Source organism: Triplophysa rosa, linkage group LG1, assembly GCF_024868665.1.
Source record: "Triplophysa rosa linkage group LG1, Trosa_1v2, whole genome shotgun sequence".
Lineage (NCBI taxonomy): Eukaryota > Metazoa > Chordata > Actinopteri > Cypriniformes > Nemacheilidae > Triplophysa > Triplophysa rosa.
Window position 1 is genome coordinate 34,027,389 of NC_079890.1, and position 21,017 is coordinate 34,048,405.

The window sequence follows — 21,017 nt, forward strand, 5'->3', positions numbered from 1 at the left end:
GCATGAGCCTCGTCGGGCTCATTTTCGGTAACACCTGCTGCTTGAAATCTTGTCTTTCATGATCTCCTTTAGTTTCATATCTCCCGGTTGCATCAATGGTCCATTACGTATCCTCGCGCTTTTTTAAGTGGGTATACGGAAATCCTTGATCTTTTCTAGAGGGTATACGGCTTATACCTGCTTATCGCGTAGACTACACCACTGGTTAAGCTCAATTCAAACAAGCCCCACGCATGCACAAAATTTGATGGCGCAAGCTACTTTCGTATTTCTAATCTTTTCAGACAGAGTTCATCGGTAAGACAACACGTAATACCACAACCTTATTGTAGGTGTTGATTTCTCTGCTTTCTCATCAATTTTAACAGAGTTTATCCTGAGCGCACCGCAGACTAATGGTGTTTCCATGTTTAAACATCCGCAGCAACGACTGTTCATTTGTTCTGACCTTCTCATTGGATTACACTCCGGTTGTAGATTTTTAACGCTGACGAAATCACATTTTGATCTGAGTTTGGAGAAAATGGAATGGTTTCAGCACTTTTCTTAAAAAAGAAAACAATACAGAGGTCAAAGGATAACTGTATACAACCCTTTTATCAAGGGAAAATGAAAATATTTTACGGATCATGTCAATCATAAAAAACATTTGATTATTAAAAAAAGCAAGAATAAGGTCACACCCCTATGTCACTGGGGCAAAAGCAGATGGGAATGAAATGTACGAAATGGGATTGTACGAATTGCCATCAGCTTGTGTGTTATATGTACACCGAATGGTTTGAATGTACACTCTAAAAAATAAAGGTGCTAAATGATTCCATAGAAGAACCATTTTTGGCTTCCATAAAGAACATCCATGTAACCTCCAACGTTTCTTTGTAGTGGAAAACATTTCTTTTGAATGTAAAAGGGTAAGAAAGAAATGGTTCTTTGAAGAACCTTAGACTAAAAGCTTCCTTGGGGACCCAACAATGGTTCTTCTATGCCATTTCTTTGAAGAATCTTTTGTGTCACCAGTAAACAGAGATTTACTTGAGAATTTTTCTGTAGCATTTATTTGTGGCAGTATTTAAGATTTCGTTGTTGTTAAACTCTGCATAACCTTGATAAACCACACTTAAAAGACTGATTTTGGAATGTGGAAATGTATATGGGAAGTGTGAACCAGCTTTTAGAGTATTTTTGATATCAGGTCTGATCAAGACAGAATGATTTTATGTTAAGAGTACGATGGTTCTCTTTGTTTTTCATAAGATTCATGCAGAAGAGATATCTGGAAACAACGGCTATGTAGAACTTTCCTTTTGTGCCAAGAAGCTGGATGATAAGGTAAGAGGTTGTGCTTTTCTTTTTTTGTCTTATCGATGTGCACCATGCATTTACCCACTGTTTTTGCCATTAATGTATGTAACAAAAGAAAATTCCTTTGTAAAATGTATTTTTCGCAAGGGTCGTTGAATTTGAATTTGAAAATTGCATTTTCCAAGAAACCTCTCAACACAACTAGGCAAGAGGCTTAGGCTCCAGATCCAACAAGGTGCTTTTACGCGGCTGAAAACGCCGGTTGCGGGCGCTTTCGTTGGTTACTATGATACGTTGACATGAAAAAAAAATGCTGAGCGTCGGCACTGAGTCTGCGGAAAAGAACGCCAGATGCTGCCGTTTTCAAAAAACGCAGCATTTCCGTTGGAAACAATTGAAAAAAACACGCCGTAAGCAGGCAGAAACGCCTCGGTGGACACAGCCCCTTAGGTGTTTCTCCTTCAATGTTGTGGATTTTCCAGCTCATTTAGGAGCCATTGGGGCTTTTACACCCTCAACGAATTCCTCTTTCCTTATTTGGCTGGCGCATAATGTTTGAAGCTCTTTCATTCAGCTGAGGTTTCCTAATGGACCTCTCTGGATAGCAAGGGCTACCAGAGGCTGAAGGCATTGAAAATGGCCGAGGGGAGCGTAGGGTGGTTGGCTCGCTCTCTGTGGGAAAACAGCCTCTCCCACTCACCGCAGCCCACGGCGCAGCTCTCTCCGTGCCCTGTAGTTCTGCAGGTGTCTGTGCTTCCTGCAACGCTGCAGCACAGTTTACAGACGCCTCTGCACCTCTCGGCCCACTCTTGGTACTCATCTCATCTAGCTCTCCTACTCTTCAATGCGTGCATATTCACGCCGTTGTTTTCTTCCGCTTAGCTTGGGGCTACGGTTGCACTTGGTGGTTATCTGCACAACGCAGCTTTCTTTGTGTATTCCGCTTGCCTTTTTTATCTGACGTTCCTGAATTCAGACATCTCAAGTAATGGCAGGAAACAACAAATCGATATCCGTGACTTGTTCACAACCCCACATTAGGTGGCAAAATCAATATATTGTCTATTCTGCTTTTTACAGTGAAAAAGAAATGCCATTTGGCATCTGAACCGTGACTGAGAGCACAGGCTGTGATTCTGATTGGAGAGGCTTATACAGTAAGCCAAAGCACCCACGTAACCATTCGGCCAAGTGGGATGTGTTCCTGGATCTTGTGTCAGAAAAACATTCCCTTTAAACACACATACTGTAGTCCCTGGGTTGATCTCTGACTCCTAATTTTATCTCAAAGCCACACACTACCCTAGCCCTGATATCTGATTGGATGATTGCTATGTCGATTCAGGTAGATGCTCTGGTTGGCGAAATTGCACACCTTTAATTTTCGAACACTTACCATAACAAATGCAAAATGAAGAAAACATTTTTCTTTTGTACAAAGAAAATACATGACTATTTATTAAAAGAATAGTTCACCTAAAAATAAAAATTCCTTCATGATATACTCTCATGTCACTCCAAACCTGTATGACTGTTTTTCTTTTGCAGAACACAAAAGAAATTCTTTTCAAAAACGTTGTTAACCAAACCCCCCATTGACTTCCATTGTATGGACACAAAACCACTGAGACACTTCTCAAAACATCTTTGATTTTTTTATCTTTTGATTTATTAGTGAACAATCCCTTTAGGGCAAGTAGAGTCCTTTAAAAGTTGAATTGAATTGTCAAACCAAATTGCTGCACCATATGCATTGTGAACTGAATCTAATAGAATAATTTTAATTTGAAATAGTTTAAACCTAAAAAAAATAAGCCTTAAACCAAATTATTCAGATTCATACCTCTATCCGGGGCTAGCAATGATGAACCCAGTCACCATTAAGGATTAGATACAGATTTTGGGTCGCATGATCTTCTACTAAATCCTCTGCCTCTTAGAATAAAAGAAAATGCCTGTGGTTGGTTGAATATAGTTCAGAAACAGTTCACCCAAAAATAAAAATTGTGTCTTCATTTACTCCTCCTCAATTTGTTCCAAATCAGTATACATTTATTTGTTCTGATGAACACCGAGAAAGATATTTGGAGGAATCCTTTTTCCAAACAGTTCTTGGCCACCATTGACTACCATAGTGAGACAATTGCTTTATACATTTCTTTGTTCTGTTGAACACAAAATAATATATTTTGAAGAATGTATACTGTAAAAATTAAAGGTACTTTGAGGAACCATTTGGGGTTCTTCACATTGCCACGCCGGCGGAACCCTCAGGGGAAACTCAAGGCACCGCTTAATGAAGGGCGGTTCTCTGAGGAACCCTCAAGGCTTCTTGGGGATCCCTTTTATTAAAATGGTCTGGAACCATCTTGTGTGCTTCAAGGCACCATTTCACAGTTTATATTTGCTATTCACAATATTTTAATAAGCAGAAATACTAAATCAAATACAACAGTTTATTGATAAACAACAACAATTTACATTGAATAAATATTTACAGAATGGTCAATATTGAACATTACCATTCTAAATTCATGAAATCACATGTATAATTAATATTGTGTTGGTGATATTGTTATATATGAAAAGTCTTTATCTTAACAAAACTAACCAAATAATTTGCCTTAATTTTAAATATACTGTACAGAAATATTTCAGGTACTTTGTACAAATGTACAATTGTAAAAAAGTCCAGCAAAAAAGTAGTCTCTCATAGCAAGGCCTACACCCATGGTAAATTTGTAATTTGCCAAATAGCAAATCCTTGCGAGCTAGAGAAAACAATGCTGTTCTCTCCAAATGGGTTTCCTGCTATTACTAGGTGGTGTGAGGATCCATGTAGTCAAAGTCAAAATTATTTCTATAGTACATTTCACAATTTTGCATCGCTAAAGTAGATATGCATTTATGGCAAAAAGAGAACAGGAGCTGCGCCTGTTGGCCTTAGGTGTCCCAGGCAGTGCAAGGATGAGCATCAGGGTGGGCTGGGTCTGTTGGCCTTGGTTGCCCCTGCGAATAAGACATATGGAGACCAAAAAGAGGGATTTAGATAACGTCTCATAAAACATTAAATTTAATCATTTAGCACATCACAAATTGGTTTACAAATGTAACAATAAACAAAATATTACAATGCCTGGAAGTCACTGTTTTGGTCTATGGTTAAGGAGTACAATAGGCTATTTATAGCAACAACTGTAATAATCCACTTTATTCAGATTTTCCATTGTCAATGAGTATTATTACATGTGCAAATATAACAAATAACATAATAATGAAAATATCATAATAAATATAATACTTACATTTTTTTGCTGCTCAACTGGAAAATACTCAAAATTCTGAGTTAAAAGGATAAAAACAGAACTGAATGATAAAAATATTTAATTACAGACAATTTATGTAACATGGGTGGGAAAACCATTCAACACAAACATCAATAAGTTAAAAAACAGCTATACATTCACTAAAAGTGAACATAATAGCTAAAAGTGGCTAAAAGTCATTGTTTGTCATTTAACATTAACGTTACCCATTTAACGTTAGCCCCACAAGGCTATATTAACTTATATTCGTTAGCATCTCGGCTAAAACATGCGCTGCCTACACTGTGTAAATAAATGGTTTAAACAGCCAAAAGCGGCCATACAATTAGACAGGGTATACATTTATATAAATAGTATATAGTTAGTATATTTAAGTTATTTATATATTTTGACTTTACTTACATCCAATGGGACAGTCGAGAGGTTTTTGCGATCCGTTATTTTGAATTCCCGCCTGTCGCGCGAGCGGAACACCACCGGTGAACACTCGTGCCACTGATGTTTGATCGCAGACGGATCGGCGACATCAAAGCACAGTGAGAGCTATTTGTGAACTGACTGCTCTGTATGCTTTAGAGATGTTATTCTAAGTCCGCATGCGTTTTGTCATAAGGTGATCGGTCTGCGCAGAGCTGGAAAAAGTTAAACACACATACTAACGAAAGCGCCACATGGCACATGCCTTGACGCTGAGACATTGGGCCAACAGCGCCACAGTACTGTGGAGGGCGAGACTGCACAATAAACACAGAGCAGCTGCTGTTTGTTTGGATGGAAAGCACAACAACGTTTACATTTTCAAAAGATTTCAGTGGCTTAGGATCTACTTATAGAATAAAAATGTTTATTTATAATATCTTAATATAATTAATCATATAATACAAATAGTAAGAAATATAAAATAATCAAAAAGCTTGCTGAAATTTGTCAAAATAACATTTAGCCTTTTCTAATCATGTGCATGATTTTAAAATGTGTGTTCACTTAGCAGGGGCCAAAAACCAAACTTTGGACTATTCTTATTCTCATAAAACATCGAAATGATCAGACACTAAAAATCCCTATTTCATGCAGAATTTTTGTGGGGTTCCTCTAGATACTGTCTTGTACAAGAGAGATTCTCCAGGAACCACTTACAAGTTTACAGATCTTACAAGAACCATTTTTTAGAATTTGAGTTCCTTCAATAACCCTCAAAGCACTTTGAGGTCCCAGTGTAGTGAAAAGGTGACTCCAGAACTTCACAACTGAATATGGGTTATTCAAGAATCTTCTAGGTTCCTGGAAGAACCACAAAGACTATAGATGGTTCCACCATAACCCTTTTATTGAGAAAAAGAGCTTTGGAGCACTTAAAATACAGTTTAAGATTCTTTGAGTACACAACAGGATATTTGAGGCACTTTTTCTTTTTACTGTGTGGTTCCACCATAACCCTTTTATTGAGAAAAAGAGCTTTGGAGCACTTAAAATACAGTTTAAGGTTCTTTGAGTACACAACAGGATATTTGAGGCACTTTTTCTTTGACTGTGATAGGAAAGCAAACAGTTCTAAGGCAATTTGACAACCTTTGTAATTTTTCCTACTATGGTAGTCAATGGTGGCCAAGAACTGTTTGGTTCATCAGAACAAAGAAATGTAAACAGATTTTGAACAACTCTGGGGTGAGTAAATGATGACAGAATTTTTATTTTTGGGTGAACTTTAACTAATCCAGTAGGTGATCGCATGTTTAATAAACGCGTCTAATACGGTAACTCTTATTGAGTTCTGTTGTGTAGAATATATGAAACCAAATTCTTTGCATGTTGCATATTAATGGGCGCAGATGCTACACTCCTACAAAACTCATTTATTTCCGTTCCACTGTCAAGCTTTGTCTGTCAGAACATTAACCAGCCCAATTTTTAAAAGCCTAATGCTGGCAAATTCTACTAAACAGCAATAAAACACAATCCTCAGTTGGGTTTTAATCATCATATTCTCATCAAGCAAACGTTTGTTATTAAGAAGGAGGCATTGTATTATGTTCCTCATATTGCAGAATGCATTTTTTTATTTTACTACGTGCACATGTCTAATGACAATGAAGACTTTCTGCGTTTGCATGTCTATGTTACAATGATCTGTTTGTGCTTTTCATATTTTCACTGTTTATAATTCTCACTGTTTATGTATAGCTTCATAAACAACATGTTGATGTACATTAACATAAGCTTATTAACATATCTTCTTCATACCCGTCCGCAAAGCCAAGAGTGTCCTCGGTCCTGGCACTGATAACATAGCAAGAGGATTGATAGAGACTGCTAAAATGCAAGGCAGAATAATGACTGTGCTGCTATCTTGGGACTGAATCTGTCTGTTCAAATAACACTGGCCTTCTCCGAATGCAGACCGATATGAGTTGAATGGAGTGGACATATTGGCGAATTAAATGTCCGCTTCTGTCACGTGACCCATTCTGTGCCGTTGATGTGAATGGAATTTCATTTTATAAAAAAGAGCTAGTGCATTTTAAGCTGAAAAGTTGAATGTTCTAGGTGATGTGACGGTTATCAAAGACTTCGCCTGGAGATTTCTCTCAGAGTGCTGATGCTTGATTTGGTGCTGTAACTTCACACGCCTTTCTTTTATCATATCATAAAAGAAATGCTTTGAATTCACCTTTTTTCAGAGCTATTAGCCAGCTGCAAAAGCACAATTGATGCCATTAAAGATTTTAGTCTTTAGTCCTAAAGAATTTCGTCAGGAAATAATGAACTGCATCGAAGCGTCGGTCCAGGCTGAACTTTGCAAACACAATGACAGTTGTCAGAGGTCTGATGATGAATGCAAACAACAGACAAATCACTTGTCTAAATCAGTCTTCACTCAAACCGAAGGGGAGATGTTACCTTGACAACCAGATAGTGGGGGCACCTCCTCTTTCAGCATCCCTGAGGAGATGTCGCACACTAATGCAGCGAGAAATGGGGATATTAAATGGCTCATTCTTTGCACTACCCATTTCTCTTGCTCTCTTTCTGTGCCTGTCTCGTTTCTCTCACATCTGCACACACTTATGAACAAAGTCCGCAGTGGCTTCTCCAGGGAGCTGCAATTCAAAGACCTTATGTTGAATGATCGTTTCAGACAATATCCCTGATTTGATTTGCCAGAGCTATGAGCACAATTCAAAGCTCACACATGGGCACGCATTGTATAAAGTCACGATAGAATTTGTTCATTTTTCCCTTGACAAATAATTGTAAAATTGTTTTTTCGTGGGATATTTGTTGTGCTGTTAATTATTCTGTTCTGTGTTTCATCTTGACAGTTTTTGAATGCAAAACCCATAAAATATTAATTATTATTATTAATTTTTTTAGGTCATTCCTAGCTACTCCTTAGACTATAAGAATATATTGCTACATTTGTAGCTATACAAAAGTGATGTCCAGAGGGCATATTTGCCCAATATTTGCTTTTAATGACCCCTCGGATTTGATTAAACCATCAAAATATGACTTGGGTGGTACAAAATGAAGAAAACACTAAACTAACTAAATAACACTAAAGGTATTTATTTGACAAAAATAAATGAAATATAGCATATCGGGGAATGTGGGTTTTGTTATAATTTGCAGAAAAATGCATGAAAAGAAAATTTAAAAGCTCATATGCGTTAAAAATACATTGATAGTTATTCATATGTCCATCCTCGTTTTTGAACACCAGTCATTTTTTTGGTCTTGACTCATTAAAGGTCCAGTGTAGCGGTGAGGTTGCAAATTGCAACCAACTGCTCACTCCACCCCTCCCTTTCGAAGCACTACAGAGGCTGACACAGGACAACCATGTTGTCACGTTTTCGCTTCTTTACCGAAGGAGATAACGTATTTACGAAATGCTCTCTGTAGAGCAGTTTGTCTGTTTAGGGCTACTGTAAAAACAACATGGCGAATTCCATGTAATGGGACCCGCGGTGTATATTGACAGAAATAGCTCATTCTCAGGGGCGTGTTTATCATTTTGGGGGCCCTAAGCAAAGTCAAGACCCGGGGCCCCCCACACATGCATACTAACATTTTTTTCTTTGAATTGCACAACAGTAATATTGAGTACATGTAATTAGTGAGACATATACACTCACCTAAAGGATTATTAGGAACACCATACTAATACGGTGTTTGACCCCCTTTCGCCTTCAGAACTGCCTTAATTCTACGTGGCATTGATTCAACAAGGTGCTGAAAGCATTCTTTAGAAATGTTGGCCCATATTGATAGGATAGCATCTTGCAGTTGATGGAGATTTGTGGGATGCACATCCAGGGCACGAAGCTCCCGTTCCACCACATCCCAAAGATGTTCTATCGGGTTGAGATCTGGTGACTGTGGGGGCCATTCTAGTACAGTGAACTCATTGTCATGTTCAAGAAACCAATTTGAAATGATTCGAGCTTTGTGACATGGTGCATTATCCTGCTGGAAGTAGCCATTAGAGGATGGGTACATGGTGGTCATAAAGGGATGGACATGGTCAGAAACAATGCTCAGGTAGGCCGTGGCATTTAAACGATGCCCAATTGGCACTAAGGGGCCTAAAGTGTGCCAAGAAAACATCCCCCACACCATTACACCACCACCACCAGCCTGCACAGTGGTAACAAGGCATGATGGATCCATGTTCTCATTCTGTTTACGCCAAATTCTGACTCTACCATTTGAATGTCTCAACAGAAATCGAGACTCATCAGACCAGGCAACATTTTTCCAGTCTTCAACTGTCCAATTTTGGTGAGCTCGTGCAAATTGTAGCCTCTTTTTCCTATTTGTAGTGGAGATGAGTGGTACCCGGTGGGGTCTTCTGCTGTTGTAGCCCATCTGCCTCAAGGTTGTGCGTGTTGTGGCTTCACAAATGCTTTGCTGCATACCTCGGTTGTAACGAGTGGTTATTTCAGTCAAAGTTGCTCTTCTATCAGCTTGAATCAGTCGGCCCATTCTCCTCTGACCTCTAGCATCAACAAGGCATTTTCGCCCACAGGACTGCCGCATACTGGATGTTTTTCCCTTTTCACACCATTCTTTGTAAACCCTAGAAATGGTTGTGCGTGAAAATCCCAGTAACTGAGCAGATTGTGAAATACTCAGACCGGCCCGTCTGGCACCAACAACCATGCCACGCTCAAAATTGCTTAAATCACCTTTCTTTCCCATTCTGACATTCAGTTTGGAGTTCAGGAGATTGTCTTGACCAGGACCACACCCCTAAATGCATTGAAGCAACTGCCATGTGATTGGTTGATTAGATAATTGCATTAATAAGAAATTGAACAGGTGTTCCTAATAATCCTTTAGGTGAGTGTATAACCTGGATTTATTTTACTTTGAACCGCATAACAGCACACAAAATTGTTGACAGTTTGGTATAAGAATGTTTTGGAATCAAATATTCGATATGTGCGATGACTGTGTATCTGTGCCAGGGGCGCCACCGCTACCCGAAAAAATGTGGGGCAAATTTTGATCATTTAAAATGAAATATGATTTTAGTTATCAATAATTATTTAAACTAAATAGCATGAACACAAATCAAGTAAATGTTATAGCAATTCATTTATTAAAGAACCCTCAAGATTTCAGTGCTTGTTTTCTAGACTATGGTGAACTCACATTCCTCTTATAAAAAAGCGTCAAAAGCGATCATCAAATGATTTAAGCACTTGTGGCCACTAGGGGGCCCCCAAGCTTGCAGGGCCCTATCCATTTGCATGGCTTGCCGTAGTGGTTAACACCGCTACTGGTAATGAAAACATAACGCTTCATTGTGTAAGATCGTTACACCTCTGTAGATATGGTTATGTATATTATATTGCATTTCTGTCAATATATCCTCCAAAAAATTACACACGGGTCCCTTAAGCTTTGTGCATGTCTTTGTGCAAAGTTGGACTTTACTTTTGGTGACTACTGTATATTTACAGGAACAGTTTACCCATTTCTAGTCAAAATTTGATCATCACACACATTTATTTCCAGACAGTGACTGTTCATGGTGACTATATCTCTCAAGCATCAAAAAGCACCTTAACAGTTTACAGACCTCAATAAATGCTCTGTGGACACAAAATGTACCTTTTCCATTCTGACTAGCATGCAAACAAGGTGGTTTTGCCAGCTCCTTAAAAGCTCAGTGTTGTGGCTCAATAGAATACATCAACGGGGAAGCAAATAGTGCTCATCAAAACCATTTCATGATGTCTTTAAGCAATCGTGCATTGAATGTTCTTCTCTTGTGTATGCTTGAACACTTAAGAAACTCTCTTGTGACAGGATCTCTTCAGCAAGTCAGATCCATTCCTAGAGATTTACCGAATCAATGATGATGGAACAGAACAGCTTGTACACAGAACTGAAGTAAGTCGTTCTGTCTCATTGCATAATAATCTTTCTATTGCGAGTGGTTATTTCTCTTTACATTGATTTTGTTGATCTACAGGTGATTAAAAACAATCTGAACCCTGTGTGGGAGCCGTTCAAAGTGTCTCTCATTTCTCTGTGTAGCTGTGACGATGAGAGGAAGTTAAAGGTAAATTATTAAAGGGACAATTCACTCAAAAATGAAAATTCTGTCATTTACGTCATTCCAAACCTGTGTGACTTAATTTTTCTGTTGAGTAAAAACGATGTTTTGTAGAATGGCATGATCTTTTTTTACAACGAAAATGGTTTTTCCTCAAAAAGGACAATTTCTGGTCACTGATGCCTCTTTTATGGAAAAAAGCATCTTGCTAAAGATCTGAAAGAAATGCCATTTTATACTTAATATTTTTATACTTATTTACTAAAAAAGTAGTATTTATTTAAATATAAATGAATATTGCCGCTTTTCCAGTCATATATATACTCCTAGATTTAAGATTAGTAAAAATAGTGATTAAATCTTATCTTGTGTCATTTCTCGTGAAACCAATATCGTGTATCGTCTCGTAAGTTAAGTGTATCGTCACACTCCTATTAATACCCATTTTTGTTCCTTTCAGAGAAATTTCCAAAAACAAAACCAAATTAAAATGGAAAATGAAGCGACAAATGAGTTGTTGTAATTGTTTTGTCTGTCATCTGCAGTGTTTAGTCTGGGATTATGACTCCAGAGGAAAGCACGACTTCATTGGCGAATTTTACACCAATTTCAAAGAAATGCAGAAGATTTCCTCAGGAAATAAGGTGAGTGTGAGATCATTTAAACCCTGTAGTGATATCTGATATAGCCATCACTGTTTCATACAGAAGGACCAGAATGCATTAAAGAAATGTCACAACCCTTTTACTGTACATGTGTGATAAAAGTGTCTTTGCCACAGTGCCTCTTTCAATTTCAGTGACGGCCTTCAATTGTGGTCTCTTCTGTGTTTCTGAAGGTCACGTGGGAGTGCATCAATCCAAAGTACAAGCTGAAGAAAAAGAACTACAAGAACTCGGGGCTGGTTATTCTCAGCGATCTCAAGGTACGAGTCGGCCAGTTTGTGTGCGTTCACAGAGATCTTACAGCACTGGCATTAATACTTTTGATATTGAGGATGTGTGAACTGGATTGATCATGACAAATATCACGTTTTGTTTTAGCACAAATAATTTGATTTCTATTGACAATGAGAATGAATGCATATAATCTATTTGTATTGGATGGAACTTCATCTCAGTATGAAGAGGTCATGACTGAGAGAAAAAAACATTATTTAATAGAAACCGAGTATTAGCCTTGATAACACTTGGTATCAAATCATAGAAAAAAGAGTGGGATCGCCCCTCCCCACAGTGACGGAAAATATAGTGATGTCATTGTTGTGGGTGGGTGTAACCATCAAGATTAGCCCACAGACTAATGTATTAATGTAGGCTTATACATTTGTCTTGTTTGTGTGCTGTTGTTGATAGGGCTGTTTAAGTCTTCCATGACCATGTTTGTCTCTTTTTAATTGCTTCCTGTTAAAAAGACCAAGACAGCAATTCCTTCCTAATTTCATCATGGTATCGTGATATCATATGACGATACCATAGTTCACCTTGATACTGAATGTTCATGCACTATGGTATTTATTATAAGGTACCCACATCAAAGAATACCATAATATTGTTTGTGTACTTTTACGTTAGTGTGAGTCTTTTCAGCAGGGTTGGATTCCGGTCCTGCAAACATGTATTTTTTTTAGTTATCTTGATAGAAATCAAAGACAAACGGTTGTCTCTGGTGGATCAGATAAATGCGGCGAGGTTTCTGAGATTTACCCTTCGCTTTATCTTTCAGCTTCACAGAGTCTATTCCTTCCTGGACTACATCATGGGAGGCTGCCAAATACACTTCACAGTAAGAGCGAACAGCAGTGTGCTCCACATTTAGCACCGCAACGCGATCCAGACCTTCACAGATTCACTGTCCATGCTCTCCACACAAGCATGTAGATATTAACGTCAGACTCGCTCGACTGAAAACTGCCTCCTTATAATAAATGAATATAATCTATTTTAGATTATACATCCTCATCAGAATACATCGTAGCTATTTATTTAAGACCCCATTTACAATGTTCGGCATCAGTTAATTTAATTGACCAGCTGCCACTTTGAGTTATGAGAATGCAATGCATTGTTTTATGCCTGCGAACAATAGAACAAATGAATTCCTCCTTTAAAGACTGTTGAAACATTGTTACCTAATGTTTTTTTAATCTACCCATTTAACCTAATGTTTATCCAAACCCATATGGCACAAGAGGATAAATGTTGAAGCATACACGTGGATATCTTTTGACATCACAATAAATAAGGACTGGCTTTTAGCGACAGAGCATTCTTTTTATTAATCATATTAGATATAGCACATCATTTGTGGTGCTATTTTTAAGCATTAATGTTTCAATTTTCCATATACAGTAGGTCTAGAATGACATGATGGTGAACTATTCCTTTACAGTGATAGTTTACCCAAAAATAACAATTCTGTCATCATTTACTTACCCTCGATTTGTTCCAAATCTGTATTAATTTTTTTTTGTTCTGATGAACACAAAGAAAGATATTTGGAAGAATGCTTGTAACCATACTGTTCTAGTCCACCCTTGACTTCCATAATAGGAAAAATTAAAATGGTAGTCAAAAGTGCCCCAGAACTGTTTGCTTTCCTACATTCTTCAAAATATCTTCTTTTGTGTTTATTGAGTCTGATGAATATTCATTATTCAAATGTATGCATTTTTCTTGTTCCTGTTCATCTTAAGATAGTTATTTAGGTTTAGCAAAAGCCTTAAAATCATCAATTGTAATGAATGTTTTTGTGCAGCTTGTTCAAACGGATCGACATGAAATGAAAATGTCTAGCTGTATTACAGAGCATATGCTGGCCATTTATGTCATTATAGATTTTAAAATCTGCTTAACCAATGACCATCCAATCTGCATGCCTCTGAGCAGAGAAAATTTACATATTGTCCATTTTATTCACTTGAATTATTTATAGAGATGGGATTTTGATTGCATAAGTGTTTTAGTCAAGTTTTGTGTAGCCTCGATAGCCCCTGAACATTCAGGCTCATTGTCGACACACATTTCCTTTCTAATTTTCTACAAAAGAGACAACTATTGTTCCAGTCTTAAAGAAGCAGTTCACCCCAAAATACAAATCTATAATTGTTTACTCAACCTCATGTCAGTTCAATCCCATATACAGTATAGACTTTGTTCTGTGGACAACAATTTTATTTGTATCTTTTTATTTTATTTTTGATGAATTCCCTTGGCACTCTTTCATATATTCCGGGAATACCTGAATACACTAGGTTTATGTGCTAAACAGAAACAATTTTAGTTAACAATTTAACGTTGACACCCGCCCCATTTTAAGCTTTGAATATTAAAATTATTGGACTGGATGTAACCATTGTTTTTATGGAGCTTCATCATTTTTATTTTGTTTTTGCAGTGTTTAACGCTATTATCTCTTTAGGTTGCCATCGACTTCACAGCGTCTAATGGAGACCCTCGCAATAGCTGTTCCCTACACTACATCAACCCCTATCAGCCAAATGAGTATCTGAAAGCTTTGATAGCTGTGGGCGAGATCTGCCAGGACTATGACAGGTTGGTGCTGGTGTTTTTGCTATAGGAGGTGATCTTTTTGAGCATATATTTGGAGCTCTGTTGGTATTTTTTGTCTGATAGATGAGAACATTTGAAATTTGTCTGACGTTTTTAAGGTAAGGTTTAATGTATAAAGAAATGGGATGTGTATTAAAAGTCACGTTTCACTGGTGATTAAGTGAACTTGTTGGTTTGCACCAAACCATATCTTTTTGCAAACTTCCTTTTGGCTTATGTCATCTAGGGAAATGTTAACCAATAGCCAAAAAATCAGTTTGAGCATTGAACACGGAAATGAAATGTTGGTTAATGCTATTTGGAGAATCTGGCAAAAGTAGACAAGACCCTTAAAACTGAATATTATAACAATCCAGTGAAATACTTGTAATTTGGTTGAAGAGCTCGGATAGCTAAGATGTTGGTTTAATACTATGGGAAACATTTCTGTAAGCTTGAATGTTCTTGCTGTTCTTGACTTTGTGGCATTATTGGTTACATTTATGCATTTGGCGTGAACCATTTGGTTGGTTCATCTCGCAATTTGAATGAGGTATCGGGGTCTGTCTGATCCAGTGACTTGAGTTTACTGTCTTTCTTCAAGATGTACATATTAACCAATGGCACTGCATGATCCGCTGGCATTGCTTGGACTCATTGGTGTCTTTGGTTTATTAGACTGTAGAGTTCACATTGGGAAAGACGATGGAAAGAATTATGAATTGCCCAGATCTGCTGACAAAATTTTTAAATTTGTATGGTAAAAAAATATGCTGTTGTCTGATTCTGCACAATTTAACAGGAATATTACAAGTAGATTATAATATAATATAAACGAACACAACAATCAGCATCTGAAATTGACCATTAATTCAAATGTCTTTGGTGGTTACGGTCATTTACGTCTGTATTTTAAACAGTCGTCTTCCATGATTCTGTGTTGATTCTGTTCCTGTTTCGTTAGATGTTGATGATACTGCTAGACTTGCAATGACTACAATGATTTTGCACACACTTTTATTTGCAGATATACTTACAAATGAGAAACATCACAGGCAATTCATGTTACAAGAGCCAGCAATACCCACAATATCGCAATGCCAAGTTGCATCACACAAGCTAGATACAGAGAGGAAGAGAGAATTATTATTTTTAAATCAATATGTGCTTAAATTGTTTTAGCTTTATTATGATTAGCCTTAGAGGAGCTAGTTAATAACTGCCTTCCACATTTATAATGAAAATCTGAAATCTGTTCCAAAGGGAGGACTTCAAATCAAAACCAAATAAATCAAGACGCAAATGAATGCTTAAGACAAAGAATGATGTTCATCGGAGCGTAATGATCAAATGGTGAGCACTTGTTAGAATATAGGTTCCTTTGTGGTTTTTGCCTGAGGATGCTTGAAGTTCTCCTGGGTTGTACGCCAACGCTGTGTGGGAACCCCGATCAGGCACAAAGGGTGCGTTTCTGAGCCCCCATTGCCAGTGGGATGATGTGGGTTTGTTTGTTTTTTTACCATCAGATGAATGTGGAATTCAGCTTGCTCTCCTGGGGGGCTTACAGGCGAGAGAATTAAGATGATTAAATTCTGCTTTGTCTGAATAGATAGGTTTATGGATTTTCTGTGCAGTTTTGTCAGTGCAGATGCTGTTGTTAATGATATGGCTGGCATTTAACACGGCTGAGGAAGTTTTGTCAACCTTCACCTCTCTCAGCCATGTGGACTTCAAAACTGAGAAAAGTAAACCTTAAAACCCATTTGACTAAAACTCTTATTGACTATATATTTTTTAAACAAGTCAGTGGATATGCATCGGAAAATTGAGTCATTGTTTTCCCTGAACCATTCGGAATAAATGTCATTTACTTTACATTAGAACTCAACATTCATTCTATGCTGGAAATTGCATTTTAGACATTTGTCTTGCTGAGGTTAATTTATCGGCTAGCTTTTTATGTGTCCTTTACACAGACACACAGACACAATAAAATAATATTTTTCAGATTTTTTGCACAACTACTGCTGATTGGAAATGATGTTGAATAAAAATACATAACATATCTATATTTTTTTAGATAAGCATGCCTTTTATTGTCACTTTTGTCATTTTAAGAAGACATAATTTGTGTAAAACTCTTTAGAAAAAGTCGCAAAAATAAATGAAAAAGGCAAGGTGAAAGTTAAGAAAGACCTTAAGAAACATTTGAGTAGCACCCTAAAAATGTTTGTTTCAATCCATTTGGTCGATTGTGGACAAAGACACTTAAGATTTTCTAAGCTGGGTTTGTTCAACCTGCACTCTAAAAAAAATCTGTAAAAATAGGGAACAATATACTGTATTAATATGAAGGAATTTTCCGTATTCATTTTTTACAGTTGTTTTACCAGTATTTTACATTTTGCAATGCATTAAGTTACATTTTAGCATTAACGGAAATGTCTGTAAAATAAAGGAAAATGTACTGGTAATTTTCTGCCAGTACTTTATCTGTTTTTTTTACGGAATTTTTTTTTTACAATGTGAGATCACAGGAATTTGAACGTATTGTGGCTAATTCATATGAATTTGTACATTGTGAATCAGACAAAAACATTCGATTATAGAGAAAAAAGCAATACTGAAGCTCCACCACTGACCCAGCCCCTAAACCTAATGTCACTGGCGCAAAAGCAAACCTTACAAAAATGTACGAATGAGATCATATGGATTCATACGAATTAGCCAAAATAAGCCACATAGTAAAATAGTTAGATTGCGTTAAGATTGAGTTGGTTTCTTCATATCTGTCCAGACCAAGAGTTGAAACAACACAGCATTTGCAGAGTAAAAAATATGTTTGGAAGCATATTTTATGTGACACTCATATAACAAAAAGAAAACTAAATGGTAAAAATGCATGATGCAAAGAAGTATTCATGTATATCATAAAATATATCATCGCATGTGCTCAGATTATGCATTATTTTATCCTAACGTGAGGGAAGAAGATTATTTGTAGTTCATGTGATGCTGGTGGAAATTGTTTCTCTTTATATCTATATTTGAGCTGAAAGATACACATTACTTGAAGGGATATTCATCCCAATTTTTTTCTCATAATGGTAGTGAAAATAAGAGAATATTGATTTCATATTGCCCGCCTAATGCATCCTCTTACCAAGCTGAAAAAATATCAGAGAGAGAAAGAGAATTTACAAAATGGCTGTCGTCCAACATATGTTTCACATCGGCTCATAACGCTGGATCAGATAAAGTCTGAAACAAGGTCCACCGCTCAGATGCTTGCTAATAAGGATTTGTAATAATGTTATATCTACAAGCCATTAATGGTGACCAAAATCCAGCATCACCATCTTACATTTACACTCATATAATATACAAATCTTAACACGGTAGACTGCATTCTGGTGCATATATTTTTGCAATTATTCTTAATCTGGAATCAGACCAAACGTGAATTTGGCGAGCCGAGTTATGACTCATTTCACTGTTCGTGCTCCACAGCTCCCTGCGTGCGGCCTCTCTATCCTTTAGGCTTTTATTAAAAGCAGGATTAGTCCTTTTACAGAAGTTTGTCTCTGCCTCTCCTATGAGACTCTGGGCGGTGTTGGGGGCCTGGTTGCCTCCATCAGGACCACGCTGGAGATTTTCTGATGTGATGCCCCCGGAGGAGCCCTGAAAGCCTTCCCTGAGGAAAGTTAAAAGGCCACTTTCTCTTAACCAACATGAAAAGCTCTTGTTTTCATAATTGTTGAGAGTTCAGAGCCATTTTGTGGCTGTGGTGATGGATGTTCTTCAATAGATGACATGAAGTGCCTGGAAGTTTAGCAATTTGATTAGTTTCCAATTACGATGTGTGTTTTATGTGATTGTTTAAAAATCCTTTCATTTTGTCAAAACATTTAAATTCAGTTTGACAGTCAATAGACTAAGGATGCACAAGCAATAACAATTCTGGGTGTTTATTTAGACAACATTTCTTCAGGGAATGGAAGATCACTGAAGAATATGAATGCAACCCTCGTGACCTAATTTCACCGAGGGGTATGAGTAAGCTGCAGGGTTTTGGGAAGCTGAGAAGGCATTATTTTTTACTCATTTGCATAGCAGTTGGCACTGTGGGAAGAAGTCACAGTTGTCGGAACAGCTTGCCTCTCGATCATGGATGTGCGAATGTTTAGCATGTTGGGCATCACTGTATCATGCACATAAATCATGCTGATGGATTCAGCACATCAGACCACTTATTGGGAATATTGGTATGTGGCAGTATGGGGTAAGGGCCATAGAGTGAATGTTATTAGGGGTGTAAACAGCGAAACATATGTGTAGTGATATTAAGAATGTAGAGTTAAATAACATGAGGTTATAGAAGATATAGACTGATGGCTCTTGTTGTCTGGACCGTAGTAATCTTTCCTATATTCACTTTGGTAAACAGCTCTTGTTTACATTAGCTATGATGCAATTATGGAAATTAAATTGTGCTTTATTAACTAACTTGAAGGAATATTCTTAAAGGGATAGCTCACCAAAAAAATGACAATGCAGTCATCATTTACTCACCCTCTTGTCATTTCAAAGCTATATGACTTACTTTCTTTTGCAGAACACAAAAGAAGATATTTTGAAGAATGTTGATAACCAAACAATGGTGGTATCCATTGACTTCTACACTGTTAAACTTTGCTGTAGTTTTGCAGCAGGTTTGCCAGTAACTTACTGTAGATTTAATCACTGCTTAATACTACTTTCCTATTAGTACCGTTTTCGATTACTTTAATCAAAATTAAAATACGTTGACTTTTGAGATAAAAAAAGACATTTTTCCTAAGCATTTTTGTCTTGTTTTCTAGTAAAAATACATTTACATAACAAGAAAAGTGACCTAAGATATTTAGTCTTGTTATATGAAAGTAAAAATACGTAAACTAGGTAAGTTTATGCTTAAAACAGAATTGTAAATTAAATCTACAGTAAGTTACTGGCAAACCTGCTGCGAAATTACAGCAAAGTTTTACAGTGTACTGTATGGGCATCAAAGGGTACCGCTGTTGTTCGGTTACCAACATTTGAATGTTTAGGTGAACTATCACTTTAAAAGCTATCACTGTATGATGTTGTCAGACTGCTTATGTGAGGAGAACCAACTCAACGTCATACAGAACTATACTAAATACTATCAGACTAAACTGAGCAGATTGTTCTCATTTGACAGATCAGACTGATACTCCACATAGCTGTCTGTTCAAAGTGGAACATTTGATTAAAAAGTTTCATCTTTTGGAGAGACACAGAAGCATTAAGCATTTTTTGTGGTTGTGCCATAAACACGATGCCTTTCAAGATTTATCCTATGGTTATGCTATATCTTATGTTTAGTTCTCTGTGGTTTTGACCTCACTGTGCCCATCCTCTTTCTGTCCCACGGCTATGAGATGTGTTCCCTGCTGTGTGGATCTGCACTCCAGCTGTGGCTGTGCATTCCCTGCTCACTCTGAAGTTTTTTTTAATCCCATCATCCTCTCTGCTCCCCCAACACTCTCCACACATATGTTCTTACACACACCTTTGCCCCCAATAGTATGCCTTGCTCACCCTGGTACCCAAACAATATTTGAACACATTGAAAGTGCTAAGGTGTTTGTCAATATTTGTTTTGATTGTTAAACTAGAAAAATGAGAAACAATGAGCAATATAGTTTTTTTTAGCATTTATTAATCTTTTTTCATGTTAGTTAATGCAAGCATGAATACATGAATATTAGCAATTTAAATATTTTAATAAGTTTAGTAGCTAATGTTCCACATGAAATAAAATGTTGAGTTTGTTTTACTATTATTTATATATTAAATGTACATTATATTATACATTTCTGCATTCGACAGACACTTTTTTTTCAAGCATTCTTAAAGACTTTTATAGCTATACATATTAACAGTATTTGTCAGATAGTTTGTTAGCTTTGCTATTAAAAAAATGTGTTTGTTTGATCGCAGTGACAAGCGCTTCTCTGCTTTGGGCTTTGGGGCAAGAATTCCACCAAATTATGAGGTAAGAGACTGTTTTGAAATGTTCATGTATGGTTTATTTTATTTTGTCCACACATGTGGCCTTAAAAAATGTATATCGCTGCTGTCCTTCTGAAACCTTGTATCTCCATATTTTGTGATTTTATTTTTTGCCATATGCCATTATTATTAGTCACCCTATGTTTGTCACTGGGTTTTACAAATATCTAACCATTAGAAAGAATTCAA

The 21,017-nt window shown here is 37.0% G+C and overlaps 1 protein-coding gene across 1 annotated transcript in view; it reads left to right on the forward strand.

The window, feature by feature from the left end:
• The window catches only part of cpne7 (copine VII), a 54,575-nt gene that overhangs the window by 17,593 nt on the left and 15,965 nt on the right, over positions 1-21,017 (forward strand). The window contains exons 5-12 of the mRNA XM_057335508.1: positions 1,258-1,332; positions 10,950-11,033; positions 11,116-11,205; positions 11,745-11,843; positions 12,038-12,124; positions 12,925-12,984; positions 14,620-14,753; positions 20,757-20,811. Coding sequence (XP_057191491.1) covers positions 1,258-1,332; positions 10,950-11,033; positions 11,116-11,205; positions 11,745-11,843; positions 12,038-12,124; positions 12,925-12,984; positions 14,620-14,753; positions 20,757-20,811 — 684 coding nt within the window. The remainder of the gene's footprint in view (positions 1-1,257; positions 1,333-10,949; positions 11,034-11,115; positions 11,206-11,744; positions 11,844-12,037; positions 12,125-12,924; positions 12,985-14,619; positions 14,754-20,756; positions 20,812-21,017) is intronic.